Below are 24372 nucleotides of genomic sequence, written 5' to 3'. Positions count from 1 at the left end.
GATATGGGTGTGGCCAAGGGGCGGCAGGGAGGGCAGCTGCCCCCCCCAATAAATACAAACCAATACGAATTTCAGGTTCTGCCCCCCCTAGCAAAAGCCTACCCCCACCCTAACAAAAATCCTGGCTACGCCCATGAGGGTAGAATAATAGAATTGTACAGTTGCAGTGCTGGAATATTTGGGGGCTCGAACTCATGACCAACTGAGTTATCTCTCAGGGGTGTAGGTGGGTGGGTGCGTGTGGGTGGGTGTTTTGGGTGGGGGGGTTGACACTTTTTGGGCATTTTTCTCCGCCTGGAATATTGAGGAGGGGGTGGGCCCGTGGGCGCAGGGGGAAGGAAAGAAGAGACGCCTGTGAATCGCCCCCCCCCCCCATTTTTTGGCTGCTTAGGGCTCTGGGAAAGCAGGGGGTGGAGTGGGCACGGGGCTCCCTCGACGAGCAACTTTTCCAGCTCAGGAAATGATGGCTTGTGCCCTCTCCTTCAGCCCCAGCCCCGCCTGCCCCTGCTAATACTTACTCCCTGGGCATTGGCACTGCCCACTCGGAGAGCATCCGTCCCGGTGGCTCACTGTGGCAAGCAAGACCGAAGAAAAAGTGCTGAGGAGCAGGCAACCCCTATATTTCCCACCCCACCCTTCAAGGCAGCAAGTCCCTAATTGGAGAAGCCCTTACTCACAAGCAAGCCTCGCTGGGGCACGTCCAGTGCAACCTTAGACGTGTTTCCTCGGAAGTAAGGCTCGCTCGCGCTCCCTTCAGCGAAGCCGGAGTGTGCTTAGTTAGGGCTGCAGCCTCGATCCCGAGGAAGCATGTCCGGATCCTGAGCATCGTCCCACTTTTCCTTCACCAAACACACACGCACGCACGCTCCTCCCTGTGAATCCTTGCCCTGCCTCTGAACTCAACCGCTGTGCGTGCAATAGTTGCAAACGGGTCTCTCCCCCTCCCCCGCAGGATCTGCATAATATTGTGTCATGTGTTTGTCGTTCCCCATTTATATAGTAAGGAGGGAAAGACGCCGCATGTTCTTCAAGCATGAACTTTCCCCAAAGACCGATGGATTCCTCCTCTCCACATCTCTCTCCTCTCCCCCGCCCCCTTGCGCGCGCGCGCGCTTCTTCAGAAATGATACATTTTGCAAAGTTAAGAAAAGAAAGAAGAGCAGCTCGGAGGAGTGATGCTTCGGGACGTAAATCGGACTAGGGACTGATTGTGCAACTTGTTGCATGCGTTGTCTCAGCTTTTAAAAAGGGATGGACTGGCTGCGTCAATGCATTCCTGGTTCTTTACCTGTCAAATGCCCCGCTCGCAGAAGCGGCACGGGGAGGGGGAGGGCGCATCCGGGATAAGAGAAGCTACAGAATCTCTGATAGAAAGATGGGTCAGTTAAAGATGGATGGACAGAGATGATAGAGATAGATAGATGATAGATAGATGATAGATAGATGATAGATAGATGATAGATAGATAGATAGATAGATAGATAGATAGACAGACAGATATGCAGAGCAGCGTTGTGTGTGCTCACTCAGAAGTTAAACCCCGCCTTAGGAGCCAGCTCCTAGGGACTGAGGTCCCTTCGCCCCCCACCATAAAATATTTGACCCCCCCCCAAAGTTGATAGGCATTGCCATTCAAACAGTGTGTGCACCACATCATGTGACTGATTATGAATATTTCATCCGAGTTGGCACCCCTAAACCACGACCCCCAAATTCAGTGGGACCCCCTCCGAGGAAAGTGGATTTCCACCTCAGATCTGGAAGTGGGCATAGTAGATACTCTTAAATCTCGGGGACGTGGGTTGGGGCCCCCACGTTGAGCAAAAGACCCCTGCCTTGCAGCGGGTCGGACTAGATGCCCTTCGTGGTGCCTTCCAACTCTGCCATCCTAGGATTTCCTGTGAGATAAAATGAACACGCGTTGCAGCGAAGGGGCGGGAGTGGGGGAGATCTCGACTGACAGCTGTCTGGGCTCGGTCGGTGACAACAGGGGGCGGGGAGAGGGAAGTAGGCTTCTCTCTTTGTTTACAATCTCGGACATCGGGGGTGTACCAGAAGAGGAGGTGTGGGGGGCAGAAAGAGAGGGGAAAGTGGCGAGCCCTGCCCCTCTTTTGGCCCAAAGCAGCTCCCAGCTTGGCAGGCGGGAAAGCAAGCAGGCAGGCAGGCAGGCGAGCGAGGCGGCGAGTTGCTTCCCACCTTAAAAGCGCCACTCTTGGTGATGTCACGTCGGAAATTTACCAAAGCGAGCGCTAGCCAACGGTACGGAGCGATCCAGCCCCTGGCCCGGCTGATTGGGCGGGCGGCACTGACGTGCACTGACGCTTGGAGACTCGAGGTGCATGTTGGCTGGGCAAAAGGGAGCCCACATAAACAAAGGCACATTGCAGGCAAGGGCCAGTCCGTCCGGCTTGCTCGCCCCGCGCTGCGCTCTCGCGCCGCACTTCCTGGAGAGAGAAGGAGTGCGTGGCGCCCGGCGCCGAGAGGAGAGGCGAGGCGGGCGCGGAGGGGGCGCGCGTGCGGGAGACAGGCAGCCCGGCAGCCAAGCAGCCAGCCAGCCAGCCAGGCAGGCGGAGAGAGCGACCGAGAAGACGCCGCCGCCGCAGCAGCAGCCGGGGATCGCGCGCTCTCGCTTGCTCTCCGCTCGCTCGCTCGCTTTACCTCGCCCATCCGCCCCTGGGAATCGGAGCTACTACTCCCCACCGGTGAATGAATGAAACAGCCACAGCCCAACAAGTAAGTGGATCGCGCCGGGTCTGGAGGTGGGGGGGCACTCTCGGCTTAACTGCCATCTGGATGCGCTGCCCGGGTTTCTCAAAGGCGAGGGAAAGTAGCGGGGGGGGGGGAGACTGGAGACGTGGGGGGGGGCAAGGAAGGAAATAGTAACACGTTGTGCAGGAGGTTTTCTTCCAAATGTTCTTCCTAGAAAGAAAGACCTCGCTGTTCGGCCTTCAGGTCGGGGGTTCTTCCAACCAGTGCCCTCCCCCCTATATTCCTAATCGGCTGTTTCCACTTATTATAAGGTGGGGAAAGTCAACTTTGGGTTTAGTCTGCTCGCCTCTTCTGGACTTGGTGCCGCAACCTTGCGGGTTAAGATCCTCGGTGTGTGGGGTTTTATATTATTATTTTCTTATGATTTTGGTCCAGGGTTCAATTGGAGAGGGAGAAAAGTTGCTTGGCGGATGTATGTTGCTTGGGAACGACTTTGATCTCCGCCAGTTGAGAAGCTTAGCCAGTGCGTCGTCGCCTTTCAAGGTTTTATTACTGCCGGAGGTTGGTGGGGGGTTTAAATTAGTGTAACGCACGCGGCTTTGTAACACCGGGAGGGGGGGATGCCGGCTCCCTGACCTAGCAGGGACGGCGCGGGAGTCGATCCGGAGAGGGAAATCCCTTCCAAATTCGGAAGAGAGCAGGAGGAAGGGGAAGAAGAAGAAGAGGAAGAAGAGGGTGCCAGGGGTTAAACTAGCTGACAGATGAAGAGACCCTTTGCTTCGGATGGAATTCGAATTAGGGCATGCCGGGGACACGGATCTGGAGTGGGCGCAAAGAGGAGAGTCCCTTTGGCGGGCCGCCTGCCTGGCTTCAGTTGTCGAACTTTCCGGCGCTGTTTTCATTGTAGATCTAGAGAAACTGTGTTTGGGGATGTAGTGGTCGGGAAAAGCCAGCCACCCTCCCGCCCCTTAGACGTGGGTCAGTTCCGAAAGCCATCCGGAAGAGTTGAGAGAGGGATCCCTTTCTCTTCAGATTTGCTACTTTGTCGGCGCGCGCGTCCCTTGGGCGCCCTTTCGCCCTGTTCCGCCTGCAGCTTCGGGGACTGTCATGGACGGAGCTGCTTTGCTCTTTAATTGCCTTCCTCATTGTGCGCGCGCGTGCCTTTTAATTAATTCGCTTTATGGCTGTTTTTCTCCTTTTCCTACAGTCCAGCGGAATTTCTAGAGGAAAGGGAAGGAGGGGGAGATGTGGGTGTCGCCATTTAATGTGTGTGTGTGTATGTGTGTGTGTATCTATCTATCTATCTATCTATCTATAATATATACACACACACACACACACACACACACACCCTAAGGACATTTTCGTAAGTGTCTAATTTCCTAATGACTGAAGTACTTCCGAGTAAGCTGTGTCAATCTTGGGGCATTTGATAATCTATCTGCGTGTATATATGGATAGACTTAGACATACACTACTAAGAAGTAAGAGGAGGAATCAAAGCAAATTTCATTGCACTTTTGTTATATACAGTGAGGAAAAAATGACACGCGTGACAGCTACTTTAGATTTTTTAACACAAAGCAAGTTTTCTCCTTACATCTCCACCCTCATCTGCTCACACATATTAAGGTTCTAATGCCCCCAAACTTTCGGTGCCCCCTGCCCTGCCTTGGGCTTTGGAGGAAGTCCTGCTCTCTTCCCAGGGGTTGGGGATCGAGTCCCTTGGCAGCCGCATCTTCCCCTCCTAGTCCTTTCCAAGTGAGGCTGAAAGAGTAACAAGTTTTTTCCCCCTCCCCTCCTCTCCTCTCTGTGTTTGTTTCCCTCCCGCTCTTCTTGTGCTTTCCAGGGAGCACCCGGGTCACTCTGGAGTCCGCAGCGCTTCCCTCCCGTCTTGGCAACCTGTCCCTCCATTGAATTCCGACGCTGTCCGCCTTTAGCCCCCCCGAAAACGCCTCTCACTCGGCTGAAGGTGGGTGAGTCCCTGGCTATTTGCATCCATCCATCGTCCTCCTCCAGATCCCCAAACGCTCCTTTCCTGGGGACCTGAAAACTGAGACATGGGGCAAGTCCGGAGAGATGGGCTTAGGCACAATTTGGGGAGGGGGAGGGGAAGGGGAATGGGAATGGGAAGGAGAGATCTGATGTGCAGGGAGAGAGGGAGGGGGAAATATATTGGGGCGATGTGGGGGGGAGGGATATGCGGGCTACACCTTCCGCAGCCCAAGCACTGGCAGCTATCAGACGGCCCTTGTTGGGCTTGCCTGCGGGGCTTTTCTCTGCTTAGAGGGGATCGTTCCCATCCCTCTTCCCCACGATCAGTCCTTCCTTCCCCCTCTCTGCCCCTCTTCTCTCCCCCATCCCCACCTCTACACGCCACGACCTCTTCCCTACCTCTTTCTCTGCCTGACCCACCTCCCCATCGCCCAGCTCCCTGTCTCCTCTTCTTCTTCTTCTTCTTCTTCTTCTTCTTCTTCTTCTTCTTCTTCTTCTTCTTCTTCTCCTACTACTCCTACTCCTACTCCTACTCTCTCTGTCCATCTTCCCCACTGCAGCCTCCCTTTTGCTGCCAGCTTTTTTCGCCCTGCCGGTGGGCCGCGTCGAACTTCCTCCTTCCTCCGCTCTTCTGTCCTGCCATCTCAGCCCGGCTTTCTCCCCTTGCTGCCCCACTTCCCACTTCCCCTCCTCCTCCTCCAGCGCCCTTCATCTTCTTCCACCCGAACCCCATTCCCCGACGTGAGGGCGGTGGTTGGTGGGGAGGGGGAAGCGCAAGGAGGGAGCTTGGCGGTGTGGGCGGGCGGTGTGGGCGGCTGGGTTTTCCCCTTCGGGGGCTTGTTGCTGCGCAGCAGCTAACCACCCTGACCCCCCAGCTGAGCCATGTTGTTGTTGTTGTGCCGTGTCTCGTTTGCAGCCATGCCCTGCGTCCAGGCTCAGTTCGGGTCCTCGCCGCAAGGAGCCAGCCCGGCCACGCAGAGCTACGCTTACCACCACTCGGCGGCTGCCGGGGAGTACAGCTCGGACTTCTTAACGCCCGAGTTTGTCAAGTTTAGCATGGACCTGACCAACACTGAAATCACTGCCACCACTTCTCTCCCCAGCTTCAGTACGTTCATGGACAACTACGGCGCCGCCGCCGCCGCAGCCGCCGCGGGCTACGACGTCAAGCCGCCTTGCCTGTACCAAATGCCCTCGCAGCCGCCGCCGCCGCCTCCGCCACCCCCGCCGCCGCCCCCGCCGCCCTCCATCAAGGTCGAGGAGCTGCCCCTGCACGGCCACGCGCACGGCTATCCCCCTCCGCCGCCCCAGCAGCCGCCGCCGGCCGCCGGGCCGCAGCAGCCCGACGAGCTGGCCGTCTACTACAAGCCGTGCTCGTCGCCGCCAGCCCCGACCGCGGGCTTCGCCCCCGGGCAGAGCGTGTGGGACGAGGCGGGGCCCCTGCACGGCTTCCACCACCACCACCATCACCACCACCATCACCACCACGCGCAGGCCTACGGCGGAGCGGCGGCCGTCGGGGGCGGCGGCGGCGGCGGGATGCACAAAGCGGTGGCCCCGACGGCCGTGCCGCGCCTCTCGCTCTTCTCCTTCAAGCAGTCTCCGCCAGGCACGCCAGTGGGCAGCTGCCAGATGCGCTTCGACGGGCCCCTGCACACCCTGCCGCTCAACGGCGAGCCCGGCGGGCCCCACCACCATCACCACCACCACGACGGGCAGCCCTTCGCCCTGCCCAACCCCATCCGCAAGCAGGCCGCCGCCGTCGGCTTCCCCGGGCTGCAGATCGGGCACGCTTCGCAGCTCCTGGACGCCCAGGTGCCGTCGCCGCCCTCGCGGGGCTCGCCCTCCAACGAGGGGCTCTGCGCCGTCTGCGGGGACAACGCTGCCTGCCAGCACTACGGCGTGCGCACCTGCGAGGGCTGCAAAGGCTTCTTCAAGGTGAGATGCTGCTGCTAAGGAGCCGCGACAGGGGGCGGGGGGAGGGCTTCTGTGTAAGTGGTGATGGAGGAGGAGGACCAGATTTTGCGCCGGCAGTCTTTCCAGCTGCCGAGCCGCTAGCGCAGCTCTCCATCCCCGCATCCCTCCCTCCCCTGTATCTATCCTGTCCTCTGTGCCCATCCATCGCTCCTTCCTCCAAGGCACTAATGGATAGATCCCTTCTTCGCTCTCCCAATCTAGGCCGAGGCCCCGCCCCCGCAAATTGGAATCCACACCTGGCTGTTTTAGCCTGGTATGATAATTGCCACTCCGCATTAGACGCCCGGCCTTGGACAGCCCTGAAAGGAAGGAAGCCCTATGGCGGGCAGCCTCACACTTGCGCTCAGGGTTCATGAACCCAGAATAAACTTCAGTCCTGGTTCTCTTCCCTTTGCATCCTAAAGAGAGACAAGCTGGTAATCGCGCCAGGCGTCCCAGCGCGCATAGATAGGATCGGGCCCTATTCAAGCGGCATAAACTCTCCCACCAGTTCGCGACTCACCTGTCCCCAAATCTCCTTCGAATCCTTGACTTGAGAAAGTCACAGTTTAAATCACCTTTTTGGTCTCCCTACGTGGGAATATTGACACGCGCTTCAGAAACGCCAGACGCTTATATTCCTAGCTCAGATATTTACAATCGCCCCTTTTAGTCTAAACTCTCTGCCAAAAGTAGAGATTTGGGGTTCCCCTCCCCCACCCCGCGTTTCCCAGCCGTCGGAAGAGTTGGCCAAGCGCAACTTTATTTATTTATTTTCTTGTTGACCACGCTTTTGTCCTACTCTGTTGCTGAATATGTTAAGGACGGACAATCCGTTACGGCGGATAATCTTTATGAAAGTGGGAGAAGTGGGGAAGAAACCCCACCCAGCTCCTCTGTCGCCAGGGTTTATTGTTGGCACTGCAGAGACCACAAGGGCCAAAAGATGCCCGGTTGCTTGACCAAGGGAGTCAGGAAAAATCAGGATTTCGGAGACGTGCTTTTGGAATCAGGGGAGAGAAAGCGCCGCCAAGCCCCAGACCTCTTTCTCTGCTCCAACCCGACTCAAAGCGTACCAGGGGGATCAAGGCAAACCAGGAATTTAGGAGCGCACTCCGGCGCTGTTGGATGAGGGTGGGTTTTTAATATTTTAATGCGCTCGACGCTGCATCCTGAGGCCTGCTCAGAATCTCTACAGGCAGCCCATCGCCTGGGGAAAAGAGGAAGGAAAAACTGTGGTCCATGTGTCAGAAAGTCGCTGTCCTCCCCAGGCAGCTTTCGTCGCCCAACCCACTCTCTTTAAAACAACAACAACAACACCATTTCCCTCCTTCCTCTCCCTAAAGGAGAGGCGAACAGAGGCCGGGCGGGCGGGCGAAGGGAGCTATTTGCATGCGCTCGCCTTTTGCCTTCGGATTGAAATTGGTTAGGACAGAGAACCGTGTCTAAGCTAACCAAGTGGAACGGAATTCCCTATGGTCAAATTAAGTGATCTCTTTATTTCCCCCATTCTGATTGAATAATCTTATCATTTGAAAGAGAGAAGGTCTCGGAGGAATGTAAATAATATGAATGCCCACGGATTTGTATTTACCGAACGTCTCCTCTCTCCTCCGCTTGGCATATCAAGCATCGGCAAGAAGCTGCGGGGCCGGCGCGCTCGCTTCCCATTTGTTTCGAGATAAATGCCTTGGAAAAGAAGAAGGGCTGGAGGGGAAGGGGAAGGCGAGCGAGAGGGGGTGGGAGGGGGAAATGGCGAGGCGCTGTGCAGGGAATTTAACCGAGGGCGCCTCCTTTGGACTCCCCCACCCCAATCTCCTCCCCTCTTTTCCGCAGCGCACCGTCCAGAAAAACGCCAAGTATGTTTGCCTAGCGAATAAAAACTGCCCCGTGGACAAACGCCGCCGGAATCGGTGCCAGTACTGTCGCTTTCAGAAGTGCCTGGCAGTCGGCATGGTCAAAGAAGGTACCGCTTGCGGGGGGGGGGAGGGGCTGCCGGGATGACTGGGAGCGGGAGGGGGCGGGCTGGTCCTCGGAGTAGCCACCAGCCACAGCTGCGAGAAGGAAGCGCGGACACGCACACTTCCTTTCCCGTTCGCCACGTCGGAGAACGTCCGCGTCCCAGCAGCGTTAGGGCCTTATTCAGTCCTATGCAAATGCAAACGAGTGCAAGCCTGGGGAGGCTTTTCAGTAAACCTGCAGAGATAGCGGAGAGCTCTGGGACCATGGTCCTTCGACGGCCACAGTCGAGCGCCTACACACACTGACTCGCAGGGGAATCTCCCAGAGAAGTAAATAAACAGGCAAGCAGAGACCTTAACTGCCCAGGGAGCTTAGGATGACATCGAAGAAGCAGAGGCAGTTGCTGGCCCCTCTCTGGAACCGGATGGCCTTCATCCTAGACGTGAAGGGAGCCAGGCAGAGGTTCCTTACGTCTAAGATGTGAAGGATGAGGCATCCCAGGGCAAAGAGAGTCGAGGCGGGGTTGGGATTTTGCCAAGGCTCAGATGCACTCTTTCCTAAACAAGAATGCCATTCATATCATGGCTAAGGCCAGGGCTTTTTTCCCCAGGGGTAAGTCACCGGAACTCTCGGGTGAGTGCCGGCACCTCTCAACTGGGAAGTGTTTAGAGTGAGTTTCGGCACCTGTTTTTTCTAGAAAAATAGCACTGGCTAAGACCGAACAAAATGCTGAGGCCCATTCCTGGCTCACAGAAGCTACACCGCTCCACCCCAATTTCAGAGTCGAGATTTCCATCCACAAGGATGTTTACTATACACTGGTGGTTCCATTTAACAAGCAACTTTTGCTCCCGCGCGCACATACGCACAAGACGAAAAGCAAATAAAGGAATATTCATTCAGTGGGAACTCTGGACACCTTTGTGTTGGAGGCTTCCTGGTGCCGTCGAAGAAATTATGGGCACTGCATTCCCGGGGGGCGGAGGTGGCGGTCGCGTAAGGGATGTCAAGGCTTCTTCGCTTTCCTGTTCAGAAGCTGCTCCCTCTCTGGCCGGGCGAGTTGACCAGCTCTCTCTTTTGCAGTGGTTCGCACAGACAGTTTAAAAGGCCGGCGGGGTCGCTTGCCGTCGAAACCGAAGAGCCCCCAGGAGCCCTCTCCCCCGTCGCCCCCGGTGAGTCTGATCAGTGCCCTGGTGAGAGCCCATGTCGACTCCAACCCGGCTATGACCAGCCTGGACTATTCCAGGGTAAGCTGGAGACAACATTCGCCGAAGGGTCCGCCTCGCGGGGGGACGCGCTGAGCACGCGGCTAGTCCGTAGCGAGGCCATTTCTCTGTTGCCAAGAAACCGCAGGGATGTTGGAGGACTGCTCTTAAGATACATCAGGGCCCAGAGGCCGAGGATTGTGGTGTGGGTCGGGGGCAGGGGTGGATGTGAGGGGGAGGTTTACGCCTTAGAAGCAACGCCTTGCCCACATCTGCTTCTAAGAGAGGCCTTTGATTCCGGCAGGATTTGCTTAGGATGCTTAGGGAAGTGAATCAGGAAAGATCTACTCTCGAAGTAACGGCGAGTAGGACCGACCTGTTAGGCCTGATCCTCAAAGTCATTATTGGAGACAGCACATACACTGGCCTTAGTGGAGTTCCTTATCCGAAATGCTTTGGGGAGCTCATTCAGGGTATATATTTTGGCTCATTCTGGTTTGTGGGGGAAGAGAGAGGAGGGTTTGCCGATTGGGATCTCCCTCTTTCCCTGTCCATACCGCATAACGCTAGCTTTATTATTATTATTATTATTACCCGGTCCTTCTGTGCTTCTGCACCCCAACAGGGACACGACACACGTGTATATGTCTGAATAATGAAAATTAAATAAAATGATGGGGACAGACACTTGCGTGGATGTGTTTTATCTTCTTAGACATATGTGCTTATACAAGTGTGTGTGTGTGTTTCACGACACATACGGGCCTGTGTGTACAAGAGGATTCCTTCCTAGTGTCACCATCGCACCCATCCTACGACACTCGCCTTTCCAGAGGCAAAAAAATAAAATCAGGGGCTGCTTGGATTTCCCCTCCTGGCGGGTCCTTCGGGGCGCTTTCCCAGGGCGCCTCTGCTAAGCCGACCCTTCTTGGCCACGGCAATTTCCACCTTCCTAGCACCACCCCTAATTGAATTAATTGCCCTGGAACATCTTAATTTCCTTACTGGTCAGAGCGAGGTTTAATTGTTATAAAAACCAGGCTCCCCTCCTCGGAATGGGGTTAGCAATTTCACGGGCGATATATTTTAGAGAACCTCATTAAATTGCTGGGGTCTCTTCCTCTCTCTCTCTCCTTCCTCCCCCACTTGCCTTCCCTTCCCATCTTTCCCCATCCGTTTCTCTTTCTTCTCCGGAATGGCGACTCCAGTTCCAGGCTAACCCGGACTATCAGATGAGCGGCGACGACACGCAGCACATCCAGCAGTTCTACGATCTCCTGACTGGCTCCATGGAAATCATCCGGGGCTGGGCGGAAAAGATCCCCGGCTTCACCGATCTCCCCAAACAGGACCAGGACCTGCTCTTTGAATCCGCTTTCTTGGAGCTCTTCGTCCTGCGGTTAGCCTACAGGTAGGCAAAAGGAGGCAGAGCCGGGACAATTAGGCAGGGATCGGAGGCGGCGCAGTCCTGGGTGTTTGCACGCGCCTATGGATGTGTGGATGGATGCCTGCCTGCCAGTCTGATGAGAAAATCCTGAGCCGTTCAAGGTCCGCTGAGCTGCGTTTTATTAACTCCTCGGTAATTAGGTGCCTCTTAAGCCCTCCGTTTATTGCTCGGCGAGTAATTAGTTGTTTGCCTCTTTCTCTCTGTCTGTCCGCCCCTGGGTGAACTCCCCCGGCAGATCCAACCCGGTGGAAGGCAAGCTGATCTTTTGCAACGGCGTGGTCCTGCACCGGCTGCAGTGCGTCCGCGGCTTCGGCGAATGGATCGACTCGATCGTGGAGTTCTCGTCCAACCTGCAGAACATGAACATCGACATCTCCGCCTTTTCCTGCATTGCTGCGCTGGCCATGGTGACAGGTGAGCTTTGGGCTCCTACCCCCCCCCATCGGTCCCCCCCTCCAGATTCATTAATTTGGAAGAAGTACTGCGTCATCCCACCCATCATTATAAGTGAGCCATGCAAATCAGAATCCGCACTTCGCTTGCAGTCTTACAATTGTATTTGTACAATTTGCTAAGGCAGAGTTAGAATTGCCATATATAAACCAGAAACCTTTCATTCAGCATTTTAAAGTCCACAATACTCACCCCAACACTTTCCACCTGATTCCTATGATAATACAGTATTACCATACATTCGTCATTAGAATTCCTCCTTCGCCAATAAACTCCTGCATTTTATGCTGGATTGAGCGAGGATATTTATGGACTTCTTATCCCTAGCCCCTTTCAGATCTGCCTTGAATGAATCGGGAATAACAACTCTGCTTTCACGATTGCAAATATAGAAAATGCAAGGCACAAAACCATCCTCAGACAGTGCGTGTGCGTGTTGAGCTATTGCTACACAGTTAGACCCTCTTGCACACTCAAAAGTGCTAATCTGGTCTGTTGACACCCGATACGGTGTGCCCAAGAAGTTGGACACTGCCATTTTTACACGTGCCTTCTCAAAAGAGATTCTCCGAGATTTACACCCAGGTGAAGTGCCTAGCCTTTGCAAGCTAGGGCACAGCTAAAGTGGAGAGTTGCTTCTTCCTGGTATTAAGGAGCTGCAAGTTTGCGTCTTCTAGGCAAGGCCTGATGGCCACACACACACACTGCGTCCAGTCTAATAAGCCCCTTGTCTCTTGCAGAGAGGCACGGCCTGAAGGAACCCAAGAGGGTGGAGGAACTGCAGAACAAGATTGTCAATTGTCTCAAGGACCACGTGACTTTCAACAACGGCGGCTTGAACCGGCCCAATTACTTGTCCAAACTGCTGGGCAAGCTCCCGGAACTGCGCACGCTTTGCACGCAAGGCCTGCAGCGCATCTTCTACTTGAAACTCGAAGACTTGGTGCCACCGCCGGCAATAATCGACAAACTTTTCCTGGACACGCTACCTTTTTAAAATAAAAGAGAGAGGGAGAGAGAGGGAGAGAGAAAGAAAAAACGAAAGAAAGAAAGAGACACAGAGAGAGAGAAAGAGAGGGAAGGACTCTTCTTTGCCGCTGAGCTTTCCAAGTGAAGAACTTTCAAAGCCTCGAAGCGAGGGGGAAGGAAGGAAGGAAGGAAGGAAGGAAGGAAGTAAACAGATGAAGGGGCCTGACTAACCCACCTGGTCCGCGAGGAGCACCTATGAGTGCTGCTGGGCTCCCATCCCTTCAGACTGTGGTTGGCCTCTCCTGAAGGACAGAGACTGGACATTGGGGCGGGGGTCTCTCTCTATAGGCACCCTGGATCCCGTTCCTTGGACTGCACACAAATCCCATGGTACAAGCTTTTTGTTATCGCCTAAAACAGACAAACAGTATCCTTCATACATCCCGGTCTCCCCGAAACAAAACAAAAAAAGGGAGGGGGGGGAACAGAATTTCCTACTGCTATTATGGTGGTGATGATGATGATGGTTATGATGAAGGACTTTTTGAGATAAGGAAGCTGAGCCTTAGCTACTGCGGAAGGAGAGTGTACTAAGGGAACCCACCTAAGACTTTTTTTATATATAAAAAAATCATTTTCTGCTGTAAAGGAAAGCTGTAATATATATATAGACGACCAGTTAAGGTGTGGGGAGGGAGACGGGGGCGGCATGAATCGACAGAAGGCGAAGGATTGTACATTTCACCAGATGCGGTTTGGCTTTTTCTTTCTTTCTTTTTAAAAGGAAAACAAAAAACTATTCTGTGCCTATTTATGAATAAGCTATTCAAACCGATTCTAATAATAATAATGATAATAATAATAATTTTTTAAAAAAAGAGAGTTGGGTTGGGGGGAGGAGAAAGTAAAGAATAACAAGAATCAATCAAAGGAGCTTGAAGAAATAAATAGATAGAAGTTGACGATTCAAGACCTAATCGAGAGAAAGCAGGGCCATTCTAGGAGGACCACGTTTATTATAGGCACTTGCTATTTCAGTAATGTCTATATTCTATAAATAGTAATTTCAGACACTATGTAGTCTGCTAGATTTTATAAAGATTGGTAGTTCTCTAAGAAGCCTCGAACGTTTTTCTCAATTGTAAAATAAGTGGGCACACGTGTTACACGGATCCAAACAGATTCTTCCTTCCTAAAACCCCAACCTGCCCACTTTCCGGAAAAAAACAAAACACCTTTCGCCAGGGACCCCTATTTCCCGTCTTTGTAAACACCGTCCGGCATTCCTTGTTTGTAAGTGTCGTATGTATTGTTGATGCTGATTAAAAGAAAACAGTTTATATCTTGATTATTTTGTTGTCTGAAGCGGAGCCAAGTCTTGCATGCCACAAGCGTTTTCACCGTTTCCAGAGTGCTTATATCTCATATACAGAACTCCCTGGAAATTAACTGAGCACTTTGAATTTTTATTTCGGGAGTGTTCGGGTTTAGTTTTTTTGGGTTTTTTTGGAGGGGGTGTGAGGGGTTGGGAAAAGGTGTATATTTTTCTTTTTGAAAAACAAATGTCTAAAATTGTCGGTTAATATATTATTTTACATTTCAGTAAGGAAGTTTTTTAATATATATCTATATATATAATGCCATATTCTGTAGTTTTTCTTTTTCTTTTCTTTGTATATTTCCAGGAGGGCACTTCCTTAAGTTTCTGCCTCCTCTCCACCCCACAACCCCACCCCCGCCCCTCTCCGTTATGGTGTATGACAGTTAGCCTTGGACATTTTATCCCTAAAAACTCTTTCTTTGAGAAAGACAATTTTAATGTTTACAGCAAATAAATCCATGTAAACGAACAGAATCCAGTCTTTTTTCTGTCTAATCAAAGGGCGGCCTCCACGCCCATATAGGGAGCTGGCAGTGACAATAATAATAAACAGCACCTATTTTTTTTTATTTTGCTGCTGGTGGGATTGTTGCTCTTGTGATGGTTATATTTTTGAATATTAAAAAGCGGTGCTGTGATTTCGGAGACGGAACTTGCAGTCTCAAGTGGAGACCGGCGAGGCGAGGCGAAGACCTCGCGAGCTGCCTTCTTCTTCCTCTGCTTGATTTCTCTGCAGATTTCTTGCCACCTTATTTCAACCCTGCCACTAGAAGTCTAGGGTCACATGCGCTGCTATTTAAATGGCCCGTTGATAAAGGGAAATAGATTGCGCTTGGTTAAATGGCTTCTGCAACGGAGCTTGTAGGTCTCTCTCTCTCTCTTGCGCGCGCCTCGTCATAGTCAGATTTGCAGCCCGATCCTAAGCAGGTCCACCAGGCAGCTGAGTTCAAGGAGGTTGTGCTGCAAAAATAAACGTCCTTAGGATCGGCTTGTATCTTTCTTCTGAGAACTTATTTAGAACTGGAGTAGTTATTTCCCTTTCCCTAAGGGTTAAATTTGGAGAGATGGATCTTGGAAACGGCATGTGCATGTGTGCCCGGGCCCAACGAAATGTTTAGCGTGTTTTACTCGGAAGTAAGTCCCACAGAGTTCGAAGGGGCTGGCTTTAAAGTAACTGTGAAACAGTTAACCATAAAGAGAATAGGAAATGAATGCTCCAGTTTCTTTCTCTGGAATAAAACCCCATTGCATTCAGCAGGATTTACGGCCGAGTCCATAATAAGCTTAGGATCGGGTTGCATCTCTTGTCGAAGTCTTTAGGATCCGGGTTTTCAGTAATCTGATCTGCTAAGCCTCTAGATGCTCTTAGTTTTAGCTTCTGTAGATTAGTCTTGTGATGTGCATTGCAATTCCTCCTAGAATAAAATGCTGCTATTATTTTTAAAAGAATCAACGCAGCTTATTAACGTGGTAGTGAAAGATTCTTCTGAAGGGAGCGCGCTACGAAGAAAGCAAGAAATGATTTAAATAAGTGACATCTTTGGGCATTTGAAAAGAAAACTAGTTGCGCCCTTCCTTCGCCCTCCCCTCAACCCTTTCTCAATTAATCAGAGTTCCGGGATGCGGTGGCAAGTTACTCCAGACCCTAAATAAGTCTCTGGGCGGGGGAAGCAGTATTGCGGAAAGAGAGAGTGGTTTTACGAGAGGATCTTGACCCGGGGAAATGTATCTAACCTAATTTTGTGGGGAGAGCTTTTATCGAACTGAATGTGGGTTATTTCAGGAGGAAGGTAAAGAAAGCCAGCCCCCTCCCTTCCCATCTCTCTTCTAAGGAAGAGAAGCCCCACAACCCTTCATCAATGGGCACGTCTGTTTTGGATCACAGGAGCAGTGGTCATTGCTTCCGCCCGCGCGCACTTTCTGGGCATGTCAGCCAGACAGCAAGCGGATTCTTCTCCTTTCACAGGAGAAAGGTGGAAGGTGGCATGTGAACTTTGGAGAGGAAACCTAGGGGCGGAACAGGAATAAATCCCATTCCAAGAGAGAGAAATCTGGGGGAAGGGACGTCGTTCAGTGGCAGAGAACCTGCTGCCCACATGGAAAGAGCCCCATATTCAATCCCAAGCAGAGCCAGGTAGAACTTGGAAGAGCCTCAGACTGACACCCTGGACAGCCGCTGCCTGCCAGTGCGAACAATACTGGGCTAGGTATGGAGGAGGGGTCTGGCTCAGTATAATTCAGATTCCTCTTTTCCTGTCTCCATCCTTGGTTTTGGGATGACTGGGCGCAGGAGCGAGGAATTTACCTCCTGAGCGCGTCTACTCGGAACCAAGTCCCATTGAGTTCAGTGAGGCTTACACCTAGGTAGGTGGGTATAGGATTGCACCCACTCACTTACCCGGGAGTGAGCTCCACGAAGTGCATAGGGTTGCTCTGTTTTCCTTGTTGGCCAATCCCAAGGCTTTCCTGCAGTGCCCTCTCTCCCGATTGGCTATGGGGACGTTCCATCCCCGATGGAATGTCGTCGAGGCGCTCTGTGCCCCGGGGCAATTCCAGCGCACAGGTTCTCTTTGGGGCGGCCGATCCATCACTTACTTCTCCGTCTATTTACACGGCGCGGGAGGGAGGGCAGCGAAGGAGAGACAGAGGCATCTTTCCCAGGTGCAATACCTTGGGGAGACAGCGCGCAGTTCCCCAAAACCCTGGGGAGGCGCTCCCGGTAGTCCCTTCTCCCCTCACCCCCTCGCAATCCCCTGGGCGCGCAGAGGGGAAACTGTGAAGGACTGCGGATTACATTTTCAGTTCCAGGGGTTCCCCTCCCCCAATAATCTCCCCCTCCTTCCTGGCCGCCAGAAAAGAAAAAGGCAATCTAACTGCACAACACATCTTAAGAGAGGGCAGCCCGCGGAGTTCCTCAATCTCTCCGGGGATTGTCCAGGAAGTTAGAGACCTGGGAGAATTTTGTTGAGTCCTTATCGCCATTAAATCTCCCCCACCACCATGCCACCCACCCTACCGAAAGCAGGGGTTCCTATTCAGAAAATGCCTGGCCGGCGTGGATACAGCACCCCCCGAAAATACTGCAGTAATATGAGCAAGGAAGGAAGATTATGGTGTGGTAAAGCGTGGTATTATTCCCTCCTCCCCTTTGCATGCAGGGCTTTTAGGTTTAAGGGGACTATTGCCTACCCTTCCCAATTCGTGGCGTGGAAGGTGAGCAGGTAGTAAGTATTCCGGATTAACTAATGCGGAGTACAAAGCATGTGAGAGCTCCTTTGCACGCGGAGATCCTTTCCTGTAAAAACAAACAAACAAACAAACAAACAAACAAACAAACAAACAAACAAACCCAAGGGATGCAATTGAACAGGTAAGAAGAAAGTTCCATTTCCAGGACGGGGCAGCCCTAGCAAGGCTAGGAGAGGACCCCGAGGCTCTTTCCATTGGGCGCTTCACCCCACCGCCACGGCCTCCTGGAGGCCAGAGGCTGAACTCTCCCGTGCCTCGGGGAGTTCGCAGCCTTACCTCTGGCGGGGCTAGAGGGGAAGCTGCTGCAAAGGGAATAATTCCCTTTGTACTTGAGCTAGCTTCTGTCTCGGCTCGGCCTGAAAGCTGGGGACGCAGCGAGGGGCTTCGCCTGAGCTTTTGATTTAAGGATCCACTTGTGCGCGTGGCTCTCAAGGCTGAAAATAAATAGGCCCTTCTCCCAGTCGCAGATCTCTCGAGGGAAGCAGTGGGTGTGCGTGTGGGGACTGCTTCCCATTATCTTGAATGGGAATTACCTTGGAAGAAGCGATAGGGGGGCACGACTGGTTCCCATGATCTTGAATAGGGGCTTGCCTCGGGGAAACGGATTCCCATTAGCCTGAATGGGATTTACCCCGAGAGAAGTTTTTTTTGTGTTTTTTTTTCTGGTGTGTTTTTTAGGGGTGCGAACTGACTACCATGAGCTTGAATGGGACTTAACCCGGAAAGGAAGGAAAGGGTTTGGGGAAGTGTATGACCGGTGAGTTACTCTCTCTGACCCCAAGCAGATTTCTGGATAAGGGAAACCGACTTCGTGGTCCCGCTGTCTGTTTCTTCCTGGGCAGACCTGTCCCTTGGCTCACGTCATAACAGCGGCGGCCCTCGGGCGGTCCCTGGGGACCGGAGACGTGACCATCCGCCCTCATCACAACACAGGGAAGCTTCCTTCCCCGGCGCAAAAGGGGGCCAGAGAGTGAGTAGGCGGGCGCTCGAGGAGCCATCTTCCTCCCCCCGCCCCCCCGAATGGGAGACCCGGTTGGGCAACTGGTCGCAGCTGAGGCTGCCCTACCTGTTGCGCCGGACGCCCTTCCGCCTTGCCCAACCTTTTCTGGCCGCTGGACGGCGGAGACTCCCGCACCTATCCCGACCCCCGCGGACCATTCCATTCTCACAGCCAAAGGGGATGTGCGTAATGAGCCACAGCACGCAGGGCGGGGTCGGGCCAAACGGCCTCCCTCCTCCACCTTTGAGAAATCAACCCACCTGGCCTTCTGTGAGGAAAGGGATTTTATTCATGCTGTAAGCAAAAAGGGCGCTCTCGCCCTGTGCCATTATGATTTTTATTTTAAAGAGATAATTTTTTTTATTTAAACACAGATAATTTCCAACACGATTGGGGGGGGGGGGGAAGCCTGCCTAGCTGAGGAAACCGGGTGGAGAGTTGATATCCGTATCTGACAGATTTGGATATTTTGTTTCCCTTTGTGGAAAGTGAAATCCTGGACCGATTTTCCTTCCTTCCTTTGCCACCTTGCTCTGACCCCTTGGCCAGTCTTTTGTTGAGTTCAACCTCCTTAAGTATACACCCCTAGGTGAGAGCGCTCCTTTCCGCAGAACCTGGCGCCGTTGCGCTTTGCTCAAAACTTGCGCCACAAGTGAATGGCTCCCCCATCGGCGCACAAACCACACGTGGACAGAAACTATGGCCCCTGCCACTACTTCAGGCGGGGGCGGGCAGTTGGGGCGGGGAATCTCCCAAATGCCTCAGCAAGCCCATCAAAAGCGGTGACTTTTTTTAAAAAAAAATTATTTTATTTTTGCTTTCTTTCCATCCACCGCATACGCGCAAGGATTTCCGCATCCCAGTCGAACGGCAGCGCAAGGTTTCAAAGCCCTTCCCAGTTACTGCCACCGGGAACCAGTCGTATGTGTATTTGCAACCTTTCTCTTCCGTGCGCCTACGAACTGCTTTGCATTTCCTAAATCACAACCTGGCTAGCGATCTCTCTAAAAGGCCACTTTGAATGAGTTTCACAGGTGAGCACCTGAGTCCTGCCCGTTTCCCCCTCTTCTCCCCGCCACCTCTTCTTATCCCACAGTCAGTGCGGAAGATGCATATAAATAGCCCCACTCTCGAACAAAAAAACAACTTCATTTTTGCTGGGCGCCACAAAACCCGTCCAGGTAGGGCAAATCCTCTTTTTTTTCAGACGAGGAAGTGCTTGAGAGATTGTGACAGCGGTGACATTCGGGCTGAGCCTGAGAGATAAGAGTGGCAGGTCTGATCTGGCGGCGGGTTCAACACCGGGCGTCTCTGTATTCACTGGACCACAGCGACAGGCAGCCAGTCGAAGCAGAAGATGGCTTTGTTCCGGCTCCCTTCACAGTTACGCATCTTGCACGACCAGCCACAGCCACGCTGAACACCCTACACAACTATTCGAGTTGCTGGGAGGGAGGCCTGTTTTCTTTCGCGTCTGGCCTCCCAAGTCTCCGCGCCTTCTGTTTCTGCCGCGGAACAACCGAGCTCTTTTCGAACAATTCGAATTGAGGAGGGGCGTGGCTTGCAGAGAGCGCTTCCAATTGGAGGTCCCGCGATCCGCAGCTGCTCTCCATCCGCCAGTCTCTCCTCCGCCCTCGGAGAACTGGCTGGATGCTGGCAGAACTGATACTACTCACAACACAGGGCCCAATCCACTGAGTTATGCCTCTTTTATAAATCCCGCTGAGTTCACCGGTGGTGGGGTGGGATGTATCTGACCTTTCATAGTGAAATCAACGGAGACTTAGGTCGCAATCCGAGACCCGCTTGCCTGAGAGTAAGTCCAGTTGAACTCAACGGGACTTACTTCTGAGTAAACAGGCATGGATTGAACTGTTGCAAAGAGCTTCACTTTGGCTGGATCCTGCATCAGTTGCCAGGAGGTCACCCCCTTCAGCTATGTCACCGTAATTTGGATGACCGCTGCAAGGGGATATTTGAAGGAAAATCCCAGTTGCATCCTCGCTTGATCTTATTGGCGTTGGTTAGGAATTTAAGTCCGACCGAGGCCCATAGGGTTTACTCTCAGGTAAGCGCGCCCAGACTTGCAGCCTGTCTCTGCAACCCTCCTAAACTCGGGTCTGAACTCGGTCTGAACTCGGTAGGGATGAGTCCCGAGTCAACGTGTTCAGGATCGCTCAAACAGCAGCGCGTCAGTCTCGTTGGACTCCCGAAAGTGCTTTAGGATCAGGCGCATCGGAAGGGCTGTTTGGGGATGGACGGGTTTTTGGAAAGGCGGACACCTGCCTGTGTTTGTCAAGCTTTTCAGCAAAGTAGCAGCCAGGAAAACCATATTGAAACCTTGAAATGCCAGGGAATGGAACTCAAGATGAAACTCATGTTCTTAGACAGATGGAGGCTTATTGCCTAGTACTCGGTAAGATGCGCAGCTGTCGGGGCCCGCGAAGGCTCGGCGAAGAGCGGATCGAAGGCTCTCCTTCTCCATCCATCCATCAGGCGTAACCACAGCCGGCGCAGGGAGCCCGGCTTGCCCCGGGGAGGCCTGCGCGTCAGTCCCAACTAAGCAGGAGCTATGGCTGCGGGTGAATGGCAGCCTCTGTTCCCCACTGGTTAGAAAAGGAGAGCGGGAGGAGGGGACTAATGAGGAAGAGCGATGCCACTGGAACCTCGGCTCACCTGCGGCCCAGAGGACCCTAGCTTTCTCTGTTTCGTCTGGCTGCACCCATTTTTTTAAAAAAATATTATTTTGCAAAAGGAGGCTGCAATTGTTACCAGGGGGGCGGGAGAAAGGCTCCTTAAGGAAATCTCCCATCCCCGACGTCTCTCCATTTTTAGCCAAATCGTGCCCCAATAGCCTGCTAAAAACAGCATCTAAGGGGCGCCCCAAAGGCGAATGGACCCCCTCTCTGTTATTCCACCAATGAGTTCTGCGCAATGCACACCGCACTTGAAAACCAGAAGAGGCGTATTTCTCAGCAACTGGGCATAGGATCGGGTCAAAGGGAAGCACATTTCCTGGGAAGGAGCTACCCCTGAAAAATATGAATGGGATTGGGCTGCGCGTGTGAAAAGCCCCCTGCCACACTGCTCTTGCGCAGGCAGTTCATTTCGATGGGGCTTGGCCAGGGGAGAAGTTCCTGCTGGGTACGCGGGTGGTAAAAGCCGCAGCGTTGGGTGGTAGATCGCCTGGTACTCCGTGGGATCGCCTTCCCCGTTAAAGCGCACAGGATCGGGCTGTAGCTATGTGGGTCACAATCCCACCAATCGCACCACATCTGCTACAAGAATATTTTTAAACTTAAAATTGTCTTGATGGTGAATGGCATCTAATTTAAAATTTAAATTTCAAAGGGGGAGTTTGCGACTGAGATCTTGTATCCGGGGTAAAAGTTCCACTGGGGAGAAAAGAGGAGACTTAATTTCTGCAGCGCGTAAGGTTAAGGAGGCAAAAGTGCTTAAGTCTAAAACTAGCCTAGGGCGGACATCACGATCGCAGGGGAAATGAACAGGAGAGATTCGCTCTTTTCCGTCCGGAACCCACCCCCACCCCGCCCAAGAATTTTGGAATAATCGTGCCCATCTGTAACTTTATCGCTTCCCCAAACTTTTGCCGCTGTCGAACGAATCAAAGGGGCGCATTCACCGAGCAAGCCATTTTTAGATTTCCGAAGATCTGGGAAAAGCTACGAAGTGGGACAGAAGAACCGTAGAAATGTCAGCAACTAGGTCCTAATATCTGCTCCGCTCAATGGGTCTTGCTCGCTCCCAAATAAGCCTCCACACAGAATCTGATGCTCTCTGAAAAGGGAACAAGCCCTGAACTGACTGGAATCCAGTTTCTGAATAAGCAGGCGGTGTTAGTTCTTGCAAACCCTCTGGAATCCTCGGGCGCCGATTCAGTCAGTTTGGGGACAGAAGAAGTTGCAAATCTCTGCCCCCTTTCCTGGAGTAAGGCTGCAGTTTTAACCACACTGACCTGGGGGTAACCCACACTGAATTTAACGGGGTTTATTTCTGAGTAGACCTGGTTAGGTTTTGTTAACCTGGTTAGGATAACACCCCCTGAGTCCCCTTTGAAATTACAGTGGTACCTCGGGTTACATACGCTTCAGGTTATATACGCTTCAGGTTACAGACTCCGATAACCCAGAAATAGTACCTCGGGTTAAGAACTTTGCTTCAGGATGAGAACAGAAATCGTGCTCCGGCGGCGCGGCGGCAGCAGGAGGCCCCATTAGCTAAAGTGGTGCTTCAGGTTAAGAACAGTTTCAGGTTAAGAAAGGACCTCCGGAACGAATTAAGTACTTAACCCGAGGTACCACTGTATTGGGATTCAGTTCTGGGCGAATATGCAGAGGCTTGTGCTGCTGGGTTACAGTTCCTGCGCATTGTGACTTTTGAGTAAGTCCCACTGAACAGAGTAGGACCTCCCCGCCCCCCCCCCCGCAATATGCATGCATAGGCTCGGATTGCTTGCCATGAAATTACCTCGACCGGGGTGGGGGGTAAATCCCATTGCAGTCAGTAGGACTTCCTCTCAAGTAAAGGAGGCGAGCGGATCGCTGCACTTTGCAATCCCCTCGCAACCCCACACCAGCCCCCCGCCGCTGCGCTTTGCAGCCCCCGCTTGGCTTGGAGGAGGAGACTCGGCTTTTGACCCGCTCCGGAGCGATTCTCCAAGCGCAGCGGCTTGCCTTGAACCTGCTTCACGTCCCTTGGCCCAAAAGTGGGAAGCTAAAGAAGGAACGGACATATACCAAATGGGAGTTGCGGGCTCCTTTGCGCCAAATGAAAGATGAAACCTGGAGCAGGTGGAGAACCTGCCGCGGGCGCTCTAAACCCAGGCTGCAGCCCTGTCCACACTGGATTTGAGAGTGTCTAGTGGGACACGCTGCTACTACGCGGTAAAACGGGCATTTCCTTTCTAGGGAATGACGGGGCTCTTGAGCGTTTAAGAGCAACACAGCAGACCATGATTTTTTTTTGGGGGGCGGCCCCCCAAAGCTGATGGGCATTGCCATTCAAATGGTGTGCGTGTCTTGAGATCGATTAAGTGGATTTTATCCACTCAATATTTTATTCATGTTGGCACCCCTGCAACAGGCTGAAAGTCCATAGGTTCAGCCTTGCCTGCTGCGCACCTGGGCGAAAGAGGAATCTTTTCCGCACACCAGGTAACCATGAAAAATACAGAGAACCGACCGGGCAGGGCGGGGCGTAAGAAGTGCGCCTCTGATTCACCTGGGATTCTCCGGACAGCCTCTGGCACCTTAAGGATGCTTTAGTTCAAGACTGGGAGTTGCCCGGATGTTGTTGGACGGGACCTCCCATCGTCCCCCTTGCCTATTGGGGCTGATGGGAGTTGGAATCCAACCAACATCCGGAAGGAGGTTGGTTGAGGAAGGCTGAGCGTCTTACTGTTTGGGATGTTCCCATTGTTATACTGATTCGTGGCTTCCTTCGGTTGTGTTAGCAGCTGCTGTTGCAGAGCACAGGTATGGCCAGGTCCTTGCCCGAGGGGGGTCTTAGTCTCCATCCGAGGGATGGGAACAAGGTAGGTCCTAACTAGAGAAGTGGGAAGGAAGTGACTGAAGGAGTAGTTCCATCCTCCCCATGGCAAATAAGGGCCCTTCTCCCACCAGAGGCCAAGTACTTTTGCCTACTCAGAAGTAAGTCCTCCTGATTTCAGGGGGATGCACTTCCTCTTTGCTGTAGGGTTGCCAACAGAGTTCTGACCTGCAAGGCTTGAGGATGCCAAGAAGACAGGAAGCAATTTGAACACCCCCCCCCAAAAAAAAATCAAAGATGAGAAGACTAATTCTGCCTTCTCCCCATCCAGAATTACCAGGCCTTGATGGATGGCTGGGTTTCAGGGGTGCCAACTTGATTAAAATATTGGGGGGAGGGCTGGTAATTCACAGAGGCACAGCAATACAGCTCAGTTGCCCAAATGTCTTGGGCCAGCCGTGCCTATAGCCCTCATTTCTCTAGCTGGCAATGGTCATCCTATTCCGAAGAGCTCTTTACTTTCTTGAGTGGGTGTGGT

General features: G+C 52.9%; 1 protein-coding gene across 4 annotated transcripts; it reads left to right on the top strand.

Moving 5' to 3' along the window:
- The first annotated feature begins 2371 nt into the window (after nt 1–2371).
- NR4A2 (nuclear receptor subfamily 4 group A member 2) lies at nt 2372–14036 on the top strand. Of its 4 annotated transcripts, none has more exons than XM_081171683.1 (8): nt 2372–2733; nt 4559–4685; nt 5621–6642; nt 8497–8626; nt 9706–9794; nt 11036–11238; nt 11510–11688; nt 12468–14036. In XM_081171683.1, the coding sequence occupies exons 1-8, from the start codon at nt 2707–2709 to the stop codon at nt 12722–12724; spliced, it is 2034 nt and encodes a 677-aa protein (XP_081027809.1). In that variant the 5' UTR covers nt 2372–2706; the 3' UTR covers nt 12725–14036. The 4 variants fall into 4 exon arrangements, with proteins under 4 accessions (XP_081027809.1, XP_081027808.1, XP_081027810.1 ...); XM_081171682.1 differs by having other exon boundaries at nt 9706–9869; XM_081171684.1 differs by lacking the exon at nt 2372–2733 and having other exon boundaries at nt 4556–4681; nt 9706–9869.
- The last annotated feature ends 10336 nt before the right edge of the window (nt 14037–24372 follow it).

Source organism: Podarcis bocagei, assembly GCF_964188305.1.
Source record: "Podarcis bocagei genome assembly, chromosome: 1".
In the NCBI taxonomy this organism is placed as follows: domain Eukaryota; kingdom Metazoa; phylum Chordata; class Lepidosauria; order Squamata; family Lacertidae; genus Podarcis; species Podarcis bocagei.
The sequence above is the reverse complement of the archived record's forward strand: the minus strand, read 5'-3'. Positions and strand labels throughout refer to the sequence as shown.

Bases quoted from the DNA above. Each gene is read 5' to 3' on its own strand.
- NR4A2 (XM_081171682.1), top strand. From the start codon at position 2,707: ATGAATGAAACAGCCACAGCCCAACAA. The intron at 2,734-4,558 runs GTAAGTGGATCG...TGTGCTTTCCAG, and splicing joins AAACAGCCACAGCCCAACAA to GGAGCACCCGGGTCACTCTG. The intron at 8,627-9,705 runs GTACCGCTTGCG...TCTCTTTTGCAG, and splicing joins AGTCGGCATGGTCAAAGAAG to TGGTTCGCACAGACAGTTTA.